General features: G+C 52.7%; 1 protein-coding gene and 1 pseudogene across 1 annotated transcript in view; one reads left to right on the forward strand and one right to left on the reverse strand.

Annotated features, from left to right (window-relative positions):
* The window catches only part of GPT2 (glutamic--pyruvic transaminase 2), a 34975-nt gene extending 19969 nt beyond the window's left edge, over positions 1–15006 (reverse strand). Inside the window, exons 1-4 of the mRNA XM_059152025.1 lie at positions 14778–15006; positions 14408–14678; positions 6486–6575; positions 4199–4307 (exon numbers count right to left, since the gene is read on the reverse strand). Of these exons, the coding sequence (XP_059008008.1) occupies positions 4199–4307; positions 6486–6575; positions 14408–14650 (442 nt within the window). The 5' untranslated portion in view covers positions 14651–14678; positions 14778–15006. The remainder of the gene's footprint in view (positions 1–4198; positions 4308–6485; positions 6576–14407; positions 14679–14777) is intronic.
* On the forward strand, positions 3021–3088 carry LOC131819057 (U4 spliceosomal RNA; annotated as a pseudogene).
* Positions 15007–15275: the final 269 nt, after the last annotated feature.

The following is a 15275-nucleotide window of genomic DNA, read 5'->3' on the forward strand; positions in this document are numbered from 1 at the left end:
GTCAGAGGTGGGAGGCAGACTTCACTCTATATCCTTTGACACTGTTTGAATTTTATGCCACATTTAAAGAGAACCAGCCTATTCCTTCTAAGACTACTACAAACCCACCACCAGGAGGCTTAGGGCTTCCGTGAGTCTCAGTCCAGGCCCTGGACTGTGCCTCACTGGGCTCAGCCTTGCCTTCTGACCAGCTGCTAAGATGGAGAGGGAAGGCAGGGGAGCCTAGGCCGATTCTCTAAGGTCCCACGGGCAAACATGAACATGAATCAAGTCTGGGTGGTGGGTTCAAGGTCTTTTGTTACATTATTTGGAGTATTCTTTTTTTTTTTTTAAAGATTTTATTTATTTGACAGACAGAGATCACAAGTAGGCAGACAGAGAGAGAGAGAGGGAAGCAGGCTCCCTGCTGAGCAGAGAGCCCGATGCGGGACTCGATCCCAGGACCCTGAGATCATGACCTGAGCCGAAGGCAGCGGCTTAACCCACTGAGCCACCCAGGCACCCTATTTGGAGTATTCTAATGCATCTGAAATATTCTGCAAATTAAAATAGTGGAGAGGTACAAATGCTGGTATTAGAGAATCCCTCCTCTACGGAGTGACTGACTTATTATTTCTGAGCTCCCATATTCAGAAACCTTTCCCTCTGCCTTTTCTCAATGCCCTCGCTTCTAGTCCATGGGGCCTGTCCATTCCCACACCAGCCAAGCCTCCCCCTTTTCCTGCCTCTAACTCACCCTCCTCGAGTTCCCAGGCCTTCACCCTTGGCAAGCTCCCTGCCCCTGCAGGCCACGGACCTTCGACCCTTTCCTTCAGCCTTTCTGTGATACTCCAAACCACACTGGTCCATCAAAGCTCAAATCTAGTCTCTCTCTCGGGGCCTGTCATAAAAATACCGACCCGTACTAAGCCTCTCTCCTGACCTGCATTTTCTCCAGTTATTTACTGTAGACACATGAAGCCTGCCTCCCCCTGCTGACTGTACGTTCCTTGAGGGCAGGGGCCATTACCCATTTCTTCTGTGCATCTCTGCTAGAACACCGACCCCCCTGCCTGGTCCACCCCACTACACTCCTGCTTAGGACCCACTGCCCTTAGACACATGGCAACCTGCCTCCCATGGCCTACAAACCGCCATCATCACCACTGCCACACTTCCCAGCCCCATCACACCGCCCCATCCAGACCTCTTCACTTGATCACACTCAGTTCTCAAACCTCAGGGCCTTGGCACACATCATTTCTTCTGTCTGGCATGCATTCGCAGGTTCTCTATTACTCACCATTCCCCATGAATTTGAATCGTATTTGCTGCTTAAACCCTCCCTCTACATTAGAATCCCTGGTTACAGACCCATAGCACAGCTCTTCTGCTTTTTCTCCAAGAACTCATGAAAACCAGAGATTAGTTTTTGTGTGAATTCTTTTTAATGTTTGTTTCTTCCAAATCCGATCATGAACTTTTGTGAGCACAGAAATTCCATCCACCTGGTTCACCAGTGTCCCTCAGTGCCTAAAGGGGTGCTCTGGGAGGGCTAGATAAGAACCTGCACCTCCCTGGATGTCTAGATTCCACCTTAATCCTTTTAAGATCCAAGATACAACCTGAGAACTGAGTTACTCCTCAAACAGAAAATGAGGAACTCTACAAAGAATTTTAGGGGCGGCTGGGTGGGTCAGCTGGTTGAGCATCTGACTCCTGATTTTGGCTCAGGTCATAATCTCAGGGTTTTAAGACTAAGGTCCAAGTCCAGCTCTGCGCACAACAAATACCCAGTCTGCATGAGAGTCTCTCTCCATCTTCCTTTGCCCCTCCCCCTACTTGTGCATGCTCTTTCTCATATAAATATATCAATCTTAAATTTTTAAAAAGTCATTTTATTTTTTTAAGGATTTTATTTGTTTATTTGACAGAGAGAGAAATCACAAGTAGGCAGAGAGGCAGAGAGAGAGGGGAAAGCAGGCCCCCTGCTGAGCAGAGAGTCCCATGTGGGGCTCGATCCCAGGACCCTGAGATCAGGACCTGAGCCGAAGGAAGAGGCTTAACTTAAAAGGCTTAACCTTAACCTGAAGGAAGAGCCACCCAGGCGCCCAAAAAAAGTCATTTTAAAGGGCACGATTAAAACACATCCAGATGAGCTCTAAGACCTTGTGTATGTTTTTAATAATCCCGACCTGGGTCAGGGCTGTCCTGGGCACACTGACATTTTCCATTTCCCTTACTTCTGTGGGCTGGTAGGCTTAGTTGACAGAACACCTCCCCCAGGATGACACTGCCCTATCTCTTGCAATGGGCAGGGACTGGTGGTGACCCCCAAGGACAGGGCCTCTCCACACCTGACAAAGGGCTTTAGCACATACATCAACCTCCTTCAAAAGCCCAGGAGCTGAGTAGAGGACTTCCTAGCTCAAGGAGAAGAGGGGCTCAGGGAATACCCACCTCACCTATCCTCACAGGGTCCTCAGAACTCAGTGCAAGTCCCCAAAACCCCACACGCAGGCCAACTTTCCTCTTGCTGTAACACCCCAAGTGGGGGCTCACATGAATGTGGCCTCCCCAACTCCTTTCCAAAGCCCTGGCTGACAAAGTTGCAAAAACTCAAAGCTTCCTGCAGGGAACAGAGAACCCCCTCCCCGCTGCGTCAGACGGATTCCCATCAGGCATGCAGACAACAAACACTCCCTCCCCTGCCTCTCCTCGAAGCTTCCAGGAATCTTAGGCCCATGGCCACAGGGTCTTGGCACCTTTGTCCTGTGGACTGGGCAGAGGGCACAGGAGGAGAGGAGGCTGCAGGCTGAGCGTTCCGGCTGCTGGGTTGTTCTCTGACAGCTTGTGGTTTCGGCCTTGTCATACAAGGAGCTAACCCACACCCTCCCCAGTCTGGCAGGCAGGAAAGCAAGGGGAGTTGGTCCCTTCCTGAGAGGGACACCCTGAAGTCAGTGACCAGACTCGGACAGAGCATGGTGGGGTAACCACAGCAAGGAAGGTAAGCACAGGGCTCTCATTAAAGGGAAAGAACAAGCTTTGCGCAGTGGCAGTATAGTGGCCAATGAGGTTTATCCGAGGCGCGATTATTGCTAATTGAAAGGGAAAGAACAGAAAAAGGGAGGGGAGGGATAGGGGAGTGTCAGAGAAGCGGAAGGTAGCTGACCCTCTGCTGAGCAAGCTACAAGAATCCCTCTCCCACGTTCCAGAACATTCAGGCACGTGTCCTAAAAAAAACTCTCAGAACAACTATTTTTCCTGGGGTGAGGAAAGTTGGATCCCCTCTGTAGGCAAGGCGCAAAGGAATGGGGCAAAAGCAAACAGAACAAAGAACAGGAGATGAGAACAAAGAGCCAGAGGCCCAGAGCCTGGAAATCCATCTCAACAGCAAAGACAGGGAGAGTATCATTTTCACATCTGCAGGGGCCAGATTCCAGGGTCTCCCTCCATGGAGGGCTCCCTCCTTAAGGAGGCAGATGGCTGGGCGCGGGCTTCCAGCAAAGGGGACCAAAGGCCAGGGAGGTGGGAACAGAAGGAATAGGAGGGTGGAAGGAAGCCATCACACAGGATTCAAAGGCATCTCACAGCACTCCCCTTCCCCAATAACTGACCACCTCTTGCCACAGCGGTGACAGACACGAAGACCGGACAAAGCCACGCACCGCACCTCACCCAGCCCGTCACTGAGGCCCATCACTGGGTTAAACCCTCTGCTCTGAGGGGTAGGTCTGGGTGACTCAGGTTACCCTGATTCTTGACTTTGGCCAAGAACATGACCTCGGGGTCCCGGGGAGTCAGCTTGAAGATTCTCTCCCCTTGCCCCGGCTCATGCTCTCTAAAAAAACAAAAAACAAAAAACAAAAAAACTTTAAAACAAACACACCAACATTCTGCGGACAGAAGGGTCAATTACTCAAGCTGGCTTCCAGGTGTGAAACCAAACTCCAGGTCAGGGGAGGCTCCTGCAGCTCAAGTGCCCTGATCCTCCAAAAGATGGCATTTACCTCACTGCTCAGCTAACGGGAGGTTAACAGAGCAGACACGAAGAGGAAGACTGTTTTTCATTTACTCTGCGTGTTACCATCCCGTACACATGCACACACTCACATGGGTAACTCTCCATTCGGGGCCAGGGCCCAAGCCCGCACTCAGAACGCATGTTCACCTCATGCCCTCCGGGACCCGACTATGGGGGGCGGGGGAGGGTGCTCACCCAGACTGTTCCCGCCACAAGCCTGTAGGATCCGCCGGGCACGCTTCTTAGCATCTTCTGGGAAGCTGGGGCTGTCCAACAGGTTTGGGTAGGTGCAGAGTGCCATCACCTGGGGGAAGAGAGGCGCGGGCTGGGCTCCTAGCACCCCCAAGCCCAGAGCCTCAGGAGGGCCGTGAGGACCCTGAGCATGGACAATGTGACGACCACAACTCTGGGACATGCCTCTCCACGAGGGCTCCAGCCTCGGGGGAGCTTGCGGTGGCTGGGGAGGAGCATGCTGGGCTCTTTGCAGCAGGAGATGTTGAAAGGTGGGGTACATCATGACCTGGGCTTGGGACCCAAAGGGAGAGCTGCCAGAAGAGGAGCCGGGGAACAGGAGGAGCCTGCCCCTCAGTCCCTGGCCCTAACTCTTCCAAAGAGGACGGCAGTGCACACACCCAAGGCCACAAGATCCAGGGGGCTCCTGAGCAGGGGCCAGGGCTGAGCAGGCAGGTGAACCCCAACTGAAAGGAGCACAGACCCCTTCCTAACTCACAGACTGAGTGTCCTCCCCCACACTCTCAACCTCTGCCCCCTTTCTCACCGTCATCCCCTTTCCTGGCCAGAACTGAAGGCCGGGTCAGTTTCCCCATCTCTGTAACAGAGAAAATCACCCTAACCTCACAAATTAAGAGGATTAAGCAAGGAAATGTTTGCAAAAGTGCCGGTAAACCCCAGCTCACCGGTAAACCCCAGCTCACCGGGCAAGTCTAAGCTGGCAATGCAAAAGCTGTGCCAAGAGCCCTGAGGGGACGCGAGGGCTCGTGGCTCTGACACCAGCTGGGTGACTTCAGGTGGGAGCTGGCTTCCTGGTCCCTCACTTCTTCATGCATACAATGGTCAATGACCCGGCTCCCACCGGCACTTGTGAAGAGGAGACACACGTGAAGGCTGCAGTACGCCAGCACCAGGCAGGAGAGGCTGGGTTTGCCACAGCCAGAGCCGGATTTGGGAACAAGTCAGCCAGCCAGAGGACACTGAGTCAACAGGAGCCTCTTCACGCCCAGAGCCCCAGGCACGTGTGGGGAACGGCTTCTACTCTTTCCTCCAGAGCTGTGTGACTTCAGGACACTCAAGGCCCTCCAGCCTTCTCCTGCCTCGGCTTCCTCGGCAGAGCTGTTTGGTCTGATCCATTTCCCCAGCTTCCAGCCCAGTTTGGGGCCTCATCTGTTCACAAGCTGCTGGTATGCTCCTGAGCTCACCAGCAGTGGCCACGGGAGGGGAGCCCCAGTGACGTTCCTCGGCTCAATGCCAGCCTCGGTTCTCTTCCCCAGACCCTGCGTGAACTCCCCAAGCTAAGTCAGGTCCCTGCACCCCTCCACCAGAGAGTAGGGCAGGGTCACCCCCGCCATGCCAGCCCCTGCAGCAGGCGAAAAGGGCGGGGGCCTCCGGGGCTCAGCTGCCCTGCTTGCCCAAGCCTGCGAATCTTAACCACGTAAGGACCATATTTTGCTCCATAGGAAGCAGCTTTTGCCACCACTGGTCTCTCCCTCTGTTCAGGAGGCCCTTGGCATTTTTTTCTCCCGCCAGCCCACCAATCCCACAATTTAAGCCCATGCAGCATCCTTGCAATTGGTGCCCAAACGGAAACACTAAACCCCACCTCCTGGAGACCTCAGGAGCAAGATGGGTCACATCAGCAAGGCAAGCAGGAGAGCAGCAGCTGACAGTGGTCACCAACCCCATACTCTGTGGGCCAGGGATCAGCACTTCATACTCAGTGTCACACTGAGGCCCCCAGCTGTCCTCCAAGGCAATGCTCTGGTGACTTGCCCTTACTCAAAGCCACCCAGCTGGTAAGTGGCAGAGTCAGCGCTCAAACTCGGGGTGTCTCACTTGGGATGAAAGTATCTGGACCCCCACATATCACCTCCCAGCCCACTGGGCCTCTACTTCTCCAAGCTGCTTCTCTGACACACTTATGAACCATGCTCTGGGATCTCAGTATGAGAGACCACAGATTATGGAAGGGTATCCCTGGGAGCCTCATATGCAAGAGTAGCCCCAAAGTGAGTCTAGACATTCTAGACAACTTTGGAAGGGGAGGAGACTGAGGGAGAGACCCAGGGCACATCAGACACTGGAGGGGGGCTGCTACTTCCATGGTACCTCCCTGTGGGATTCTGGTGCCTATGTGTCCCAAGGGGGCCGGACAGGGGAGGAAGCAGGAATGAGAAGAGCTGGCTGGCCCGCCCAGGCTCCAGTTCCCTGCTCTCCCAGCAGCCTCTGCTCCTGAGCACCAGCTTACCTGTCGGAGGAAGGTTATTGGCTGCTGGCCCATGGCCTGGGCGTCCCCGATGTTGGCACGGATGACTTCAGTGAATGGTTTTTTGATACCCTGAGCAGAGAGAAGGCAACAGGTGGTTACTTGGAGACTCAGAGATCCTGGATTCGCCAAGCAATGCCCCCACAGGATATTAATAAACACTCCTATTTTGAGCCTCACCAGGTGTCAGGCATAGTGCCAAGCCCTTGACGTGGCTCGCCCCATTTAACCTTAACCACCACCCCATGAAGAACTAGTATTAATCTCATTTTACAAATGAGGAGAACGAGGCTTCAAAAGGCTAAGCAACTTGTCCGAGATCACATAATTGATAAACACAAGTAGTGGGATTTGAAGCCAGACTCCAAGATCACTCTTCTCAACCATTATGCTCACCACCACCCACTTTCTAAGAAGGCTACAGGAGTTCTCCTGGGCTGCACCCCGAGGCAGCTGCAGGTCCAAGGCCTGCCAGTCAACTTGGCCTGGGAAGGATGCCTAAAAAGAGGACCTTGGGGCAAAAGTGGTGGGAGGCAGGGGTCAGCAGCAGAGGCCCCCAAACATCAGGGAAAGGCCCCCACAACTTGCCCCCAAGCACGGCTCCATCTCAACAGCCTAAATAAATGGCCGGAGCACCAGAGCCGCCCTCCCCTCCAGAAGACCCCCAATCAGCAGGGACCTCTAGGCTTGTCCCCTTGCAACCTGGTTTTGCAGAAAAAAGAATGTGGGCTGATTTTCGCTTAAAAAAAAAAAAAGGCACCAAAGATGCAAAAGAATGGCTGAAGAACTAACTCTCAGTCACTGCCCAAGCAACGTGTTCAACACAGGAAGGAGGTCCCAGAGAGGAGGGACTCAGAGACCTGCCAACCTCAAGGTCATGGGGGGCAGGGTTGGGGTGACTAAAGGACTCCCGGCTGCTGAGAATGAGAAAATGCACTCCGGACAGAGGTTTTGGGGATCTGGACATAAGGGGATTCCACAGAGCTCCCAAGTCCAGAATTTGCCACTAGAAGCGTTAAGAATCAGCAGCCAAGTTCAATGACAACCCCCCAGGGTGGCTGAAGGGTTATCTGAGACAAACAGTACGAAAGCACTTGGCAGAGAACAAACATCATCAGGTTACAAAGCCTGACCAAGGACAGGGTTGGGAGGGTCGTGGCAGAGAAATGCAGCTGTGAGGCAAGGAGGGGACAGGACCAAGGGGTGGCCTGGATGGAAAGCCTGGCCACCTTCCCATCTCCAGCTGCCCTTTCCTCAAGGACATGTTAAATTCAAATTTTAAAAATATAAATTCTATGTATTTTTATTTAAATTCCATTTTGCTGGGGCACCTGGGTGGCTCAGTAGGTTGAGCCTCTGCCTTCGGCTCAAGTCATGATCTCAGGGTCTTGGGAGTCCAGCATCAGGCTCTCTGCTCAGCAGGGAGCCTGCTTTCCCCTCTCTCTCTCTGCCTGCCTCTCTGCCTACTGGTGATCTATCAAATAAATAAAATCTTTAAAAAAAATAAATTCAGGGGACGCCTGGGTGGCTCAGTTGGTTGGATGACTGCCTTAGGCTCGGGTCATGATCCCAGAGTCCCGGGATCGAGTCCCGCATCGGGCTCCCAGCTCCATGGGGAGTCTGCTTCTCCCTCTGACCTCCTCGCTCATGCTCTCTCTCACTGTCTCTTTCAAATAAATAAATAAAATCTTAAAAATAAATAAATAAATAAATAAATAAATAAATAAATTCAGGGTGCCGGGGCGGCTCAGTGGGTTAAAGCCTTTGCCTTCGGCTCAGGTCATGATCCTGGGGTCCTGGGATGGAGCCCCACATCGGGCTCTCTGCTCGATGGGGAGCCTGCTTTCTCCTCTCTCTCTCTCTGTCTGCCTCTCCACCTACCTGTGACCTCTGTCTGTCAAATAAGTAAATAAAATCTTAAAAACAAATAAATAAAATAAAAAGTCCAATTTTGCTAACATATAGTGTATTATAGTTTCAGGGGTAGGATTTAGCGATTCATCAGTTGCATATAACACCCAGTGCTCATTCCATCAAGTTCCCTCCTTCATGCCAGTTCTCTCAGTTACCTTATCCCCCTGAAGCAACCCTCAGTTTGTTTCCTAGAGTTAAGTGTCTCTTAGGGTTGGCCTCCCTGTTTTCGAAGGTTTGGACCCTTGTCTCTTCTCCAACTCCCACAATGTGTGAATTAAATCACCTTTAGAAAACTTTGCCTTTTCAAAATCAATAATATATACCTTGAGTAAAAAACAGTGATCTTAAGGGACAAAAGTAGCTGCCAAACAAGTTTTCCTGACCCTCCTCTGCCACCCCTAAGACTCTTCCATTTATCTGGCTGTTCTGGAGCAAGAAGGCATGGGGTGGGGACAGAGCCGGCTGGGGAGTGTCTCAGAACTGGCCATGGACCTTCATAAACAGGGCTTGGTAAGTGTCTAAAAGCCTATGGGGGGTAAGAGGCCTTTTAAATCCCTGTCCCTTCTGCACAGCTCTTCAGGGCTGGTCTGTATGAGAAAAGGTCCCAGCTTAAGTGTCCTGAGGGCCAAGGCCCGTGGGTGGCACCACCCTCTGCTGGGTGAGAGCAGGACCCTGGAGACGGACTGAGAGGCATGTGGCCTCAGGGCTCACCCCACAGGCAGGAGGCTGGGGGCTGAGGGGTGGAGGAGGGGCCAGGCCACGGTGTACAAAGGGGTAGGACTGACTCACCCCCATTGGCACCGGCCTGAGCTCCTGGCACAGGTCCTTCTGTCAGCCTGTGAATTGCCACAGCCCCCTAGGCCTGGCCAGCTGAACACAGGTAATTTCTATGGCATGGGCACAGTTCATTCTTTGGTAGGGATAAAATCCATCACAGTCGAGGGCCAGGAACCAACACACAGCTGTGGGCCCTCAGCCAGCCCAATGCAGGGAGAGAATATGCCTGGAACAGAGCCCTGGATGTTCCTTTCCCATGCCCGCCCCCTGCACTGCTCAACCAATTCAGGGCCTGCTGACAAGAAGCCTGGGAACACTGCGCATCTCTTTTCTTGGGTCTAGGTGCCCAGAGACCCCAGACATTTTGCTGTGATGGATGAGCTGGGGGTGGGGATGAGCTGGCTCCCTTGAATGGGCAGCAGATCAGCCTGTCCAGCCAAAGGCCCCCATATAAAGGAGGCTGTTCTGGAGCAGATTCTTACCAAAAAGCACTGAAGGTCCACAAGGGATGGGAAATAACAAGTAGCCAGGGACTGACTCCTGCCCACACTGACTCATCCAGGTCTGATTGGCACACCCAATAGTGACCTTGCCTCAGCCCAGCCCCCAGGAGCCCATCAGGTCAGCAGATAGCATTCCCGTTTCCTCTCACAGTATCCAGGAGCACATCTAGATAACCCACCTGCTTACATCCCACTCAACGCTGCCTCCCTGGGCTTGGGGTGGGGCAGGCAGGCAGCTGAGATAATGTACCTAGAGAAAGGCCTTCCCCTCCGTTCAGCTTAAGTACGGATCTGGGAATAGGCCCAGGCTCAAGGCATGACCTATTTCACAGGGTGTTAGCAAGAAGGAAAAAGACTATTAATGGCCTTCCCAGGTCACAGGCCCAACATCATTATGAAGGTTGATGGGACGAAAGCTGATTCCAACACTGCACAAGGCAGTTTTCTTAAGCAAGGGATGGCTCCTGTCATTTCATGTGACATGTAGGGGGAAAGGCTGGGTAGGACAGTTATTCCCTGGAACAGAGTCCTTGATGTTCCTTTCCCATGCCTGCCCCTGGCACTGCTCAACCAATTCAGGGCCCACTGACAAGAAGTCTGAGAACATTGAGCATTTATTTTCTTGGGTCTGTGTACTCAAGGTCCACAGGGGATGGGAAACCCTGAACTCCGGGGGTCTGTTGGGAGGGTCACCAAAAGAAACAGAGACTCACAGGGAAGAAAGCAGGAATGAGAGCTGATGAGCTCCAAATAGAATAATTCATGATAGCAAGGCTAAGGACCAGGAAAGACAGAGCACACACTGCAGAATGCACTCCCAGACCCAGAGAGGCTCAGCATGAAGGCAAGGAAAGGGCATTCCTTGGTGCTTCTCTTCAAGCAACTCTCATTAGTTTGAGAAGAAGGCTCTTAAGAGGTTTTTTGTTTTGGGTTTTTTTTTTTCAAATACTTTATTTATTTATTTGACAGACAGAGATCACAAGTAGGCAGAGAGGCAGGCAGAGAGAGAGGAGGATGCAGGCTCCCTGCTGAGCAGAGAGCCCGATGCAGGGATCGATCCCAGGACCCTGAGCCAAAGCAGAGGCTTTAACCCACTGAGCCACCCAGGCACCCCAGCTCTTAAGAGTTCTAACTGACTTCCAGCTATTCTCATTCTCATCTCAAACTAGTCTTTAGAGGAAATAAATTGGCCCATTTTGCAGAGGCAGAAACTGAGCCCAAGGTGCTCTGAAAGACCTGAGGCCCACAGCATGTAAAGCCAAGCCCAGGATGTAGGTCCATGGAGACCTGGACAGGGTGGGTGGGGGAGGGTTTGTTCTATTAGAAGCCAGCACTACCAATTTGTTTTAAATTGAACGTTGAAGAAAATGACCGTGAGATTTCACCACCTGTGCTTGGCACAACCAGGGTTTCTTAGTTCTCAGCTAACTATAACCATGTGTTATATAGCACCTTCCATTTTTACCAGTGTGGATGCAGCACACACTGATTTTAACAGTCACAATCAGTTTTTCCCTCTATTTATGAATGTTTCGCCCCAACTGTGTGTACTTTACAAACAGAAGTAGAGCCATTCCTGTCTCTACTCGTGCCAACTTCCTCCCCTCCTGCAATAAAGGAAAAAAGTAGTAGGTTGAGAAAGAACTGACAGATCTTTTCAAAACTCCTACTAATTGCAGCTTATTTTTAAGGGCTGCTCCCAGTGAACACCAGGATCTGAAAAGCTAATAGTTTCTCCCCATTTGGAGCTTGGAGCTGCTGTCAGGGAGAAACAGGGCCTCTCTGAGAGCACACAGACAGGACTGGAGTTGAATGGCCCCTTTCACACCCACTTAACCAACTTCCCTTCCCTCCGTCAGGCTTTCCTGAGCACTCTCCGCTCCTGTCACAGACGGAAGGAGAATGGAACTTGCCCGGCCAGCCACCTCAAAGTCAAACACCAGAACCACGTGTCCAGCCAAACAGTGAGTACTGTCTGCAGAGCACCTGGTGAAATAATTCCAAAAGGCAGGGCGCCTGGGTGGCTCAGTGGGTTAAGCTGCTGCCTTCAGCTCAGGTCATGATCTCAGGGTCCTGGGATCGAGTCCCGCATCGGGCTCTCTGCTCAGTGGGGAGCCTGCTTCCTCCTCTCTCTGCCTGCCTCTCTGCCTACTTGTGATCTCTCTCTGTCAAATAAATAAATGAAATCTTTAAAAAAAAAAATAATAATTCCAAAAGGCAGCATAAAGGCCAGGACCCCTTCGGATGGACAAGAGATACAAAAGTCAGGGCAGGGAATTGGGGGGTGGGGGCGGAGATCTCTGGGCCCACCAAGCCACCTCTCTCCTTTTATAGACTAGGGAAACCAAAGCCCAGAGATGATAGGAGATTCACCCCAAGTCACCCTACAAATCCTTACCTGTCCCATCTCTACCCAGTCAAACTCTTTATAACACCAGTCCCATTTTGATCACTGCAGTTCAAAACAGAGGTAGAAAAAAAAAAAAATGAAGCTGTGCAGAGCCAAGCCAAAAAAACGAAAAAAAAAAAAAAAACAACTACTGGGAAAAATACTGCTCTCTCAGAAGGGGCACTGTGTAAGCTAGCAAAGTAGATACAGGGGGTCTCCCAAAATGAAAGGTTTAAGGGAGGCTATGCTGGCTTGGCTGAGCTATGTCTCTAGCAGCTAGACTGGGACAAAGTGAGAATAAAACGAGAAGGTGTTAAGTTTGAATGAAAGCACCAGAAAGGAGGTGTACACAAAACTCAACTTACTTAGGCTATGGGAATGTGCATCATCGTCCCTCCCAGAAATCATACGGTGCCTCCAGCTTAAATGATCAAGAAATTTGTTCACCTCAATCATGGAACTGTGCCCTACTGGAACCCCTTCATGGTTCCCCACTTCACACCAAAACCCCCACTTTGCCCCCGAAAGTCCTGAGCCCAGCCCCCAAACTCCAGCCCGCCTTGTCTGTCTCATTCATCTCCTGTAACGTCCTGCCATGGTGCCGCTCTTCAAACAGCACCAACCCCTGACCCAAATGCCAGAACTTCCTAACCTTCCATCTTTGCTCACAGCTCCCACCTGGAATGCTCTCACATTTTTCTCTGCCTGATAAAAAATCCCACCAGTTCTTAAAAAAAAGTGGTGGGGGAGAGGCTCAGGTCCACAGAACAGGTGGGCAGTCAGCCTCCTGAAGACAAAGACAGGACACCTTTCTGTTCTAATCATCCTCGTACCTCATGGAGCCCACACCCAAGCTGCTATTTAGCAAAAGGTGGAGAGAACCCCTGGAGCCTTTACCAGCTCTGAAACCAGAGGAATTCGCTCAAGTGATAAGCCCGGAACAATTTAATCTCAGTGTTGCTTTAACAGGGAAAACTGTTGTCTCAAGGACAGGCAACTCCAGTCGGCCAGTCACAAGAGCAGAGTGGCAAAACTCGTGTTTTCTGTCTCTGGCCCACCTCACACCTCGGGCCAGGAAAGCACAGAAGCCGAGCCAGCATTCTGTGAGCCAAACCTTAAACTTAGCCGTGAAAGGAGTCAGAGGGAGACACTGGACTCTAACTAGTTCAGCTCACTATTTTCAGTCAGGAGACCTGGGATCCCACCACTGCTTCCTCCCATACATGCATGGGACACTAAGTGATCAACTCACCCCAGAGTCACCCAGTTCTAGAGCCTCTGAGAGCACCAGATCAAGGAACCCTCCCCCACCCACATTCTGGGTTAGAACTATCTTAAGCAAGCAGCTGTTTCATCAGATCTTAGAAATCCTTAGCAGTGCTCGCTTTTTTTTTTTTTTAAACACTGCCTCTCTTGACTTGGCCTCCTGAATTCCACTCAGATTAGAACTGGTATCTTACAGAGGTATCTCTTACACACACCCAGTCACCCTGGTTGTAGGAAGAGAAATCACTCCTGGGGATGCGGTCACTTTTACATGCAACTACAAACGAAAGCCAAGATCGCAGTCAGCCAGCCACCCAAGACAAAGAAAGTCCAGGGCCATCCTACCAAGGCTCCAAAGGCTCAAGACTTTGACTACCCACTGGGGAGGAGGGTATCCCCAGAGATCAAAATGTTTCAATGAGGCAGGAATCCTTGAGGACCCTCCTCCACACCTCCACTCTTGTCATGGAATCCTTACTGGCAGAACGACCAAAAAGGTCTCAGCAAGAAAAAAAGCTTTAGGAACAAACCTAAGTCTTAGAGCCTTCCTCCCTCTCCTCCTACCTAACATGCCAGCCTTCCCAACACTCCCATCCAGCAAACCCTTACACCATTCCTCCATTTTATTTTCTCCAAAGCACTTATTCACTATCTGAAATTCTCTGGTCTCTTTCTTTACTGGTTGTTGTTAACCTCCCCCCCACGGACCTTGGTTCCGCCGCGGGTAGGACAGCCACATAAGTGCAGTGCCTGGCACTCCCGGTCGCTCAATTATAATTGATGAATTCAATTCAACAAGTGAACCGTATCTGAGGGCCTTACTTTGTGCCAGGTGCCGGGCGGGCACCAGTGGGTGAAGGGATAGGAGAGGGCATTCTTGTTTTAGCCAACCTTGGCTGAACGAAGGAGCTGGACACCGGCGTGAGAGGAAGCCCCAGCGGGTGGACCCCAGCCTCGAACAACTACTGTTCTCCCTCCCAGCAATCCCTGACAGTTTCGGCGACCCTAGCCTCCCTGGGCCCTCCCGCCCCGCGGCCCCAGGCGCCCGCGCTCACCCGCTGCAGCTCGAGCTCGATCTCGCCGGCCTTGAGCACGATGGGTCCCCGCACCGCATACTCCACAGCCTTCACCTGCGGGTTCATGGACTCAAGCGTAAGGATGCGCTCGCGCCGGCTCCGCTCGGGCCGCACCTTGAGCACTGCCGAGGCCTCGGCGGCCGCGCTGCTCTGACTACGGCTCCATGGGCCCGGGGTCCGGGGGCAGCAGCCCCGCCGGACTAGTGCCGCTGCCCGCTGCATCGCGCGCCCGTCCAGGAAAACCTTGACACTAAAAGAAAGAACAAACATGTCGCGCACAGTCCAAGACGGGCACCAGTGCCCCAACCCCCAAGCCCAGTCAAAGGGCCCTTTCAGCGAGCGGAGCCACCTTGGCTCCGGGGCCGGGTGCCCATCCCCCGGCGACTCGAACCCTTCACCGCGCTACCGCAAAGCCAAAGCAGTTTTGCAAACGCTGCGCCCAATGCACGAATGCAACGTGCCTGCTGCCGCCGCCTGGCCACCCCTAGCTTCGTCCAGCTACCGCGCGCGCCTGAAACTGGCCCGGGGCTTGGGCGCCAGCAGCCGCATTTCAGCACCCAGAGCTCGCACCGCCCGGCCCCCTGCGCTCGCACACCCACAGCCGGCGGGTCCGCCCCGGGCCTGCCCACTGGCTCCTGGGCCTTGTAGTTCCCCAGTCCGCTTCCAGAGCCGATGTGGAAAGTGGTCGAACTACAAGTCCCATAGTGCTCCGCGTTGGCCAGATAGGGGGCCGGGCCAGAGGCGGGAACGGTCTTCAGACTCTGCGGGGGGCTGGGCGGGCTCTTTGTCCCCCGCTCTGGGGCTGGGGAGCTGGGCGGGGTCTGGGCCAGGGGCTCTTTCAGCCTCC

This window comes from Mustela lutreola, chromosome 16 (assembly GCF_030435805.1).
Source record: "Mustela lutreola isolate mMusLut2 chromosome 16, mMusLut2.pri, whole genome shotgun sequence".
NCBI classification, from domain to species: Eukaryota; Metazoa; Chordata; class Mammalia; order Carnivora; family Mustelidae; genus Mustela; species Mustela lutreola.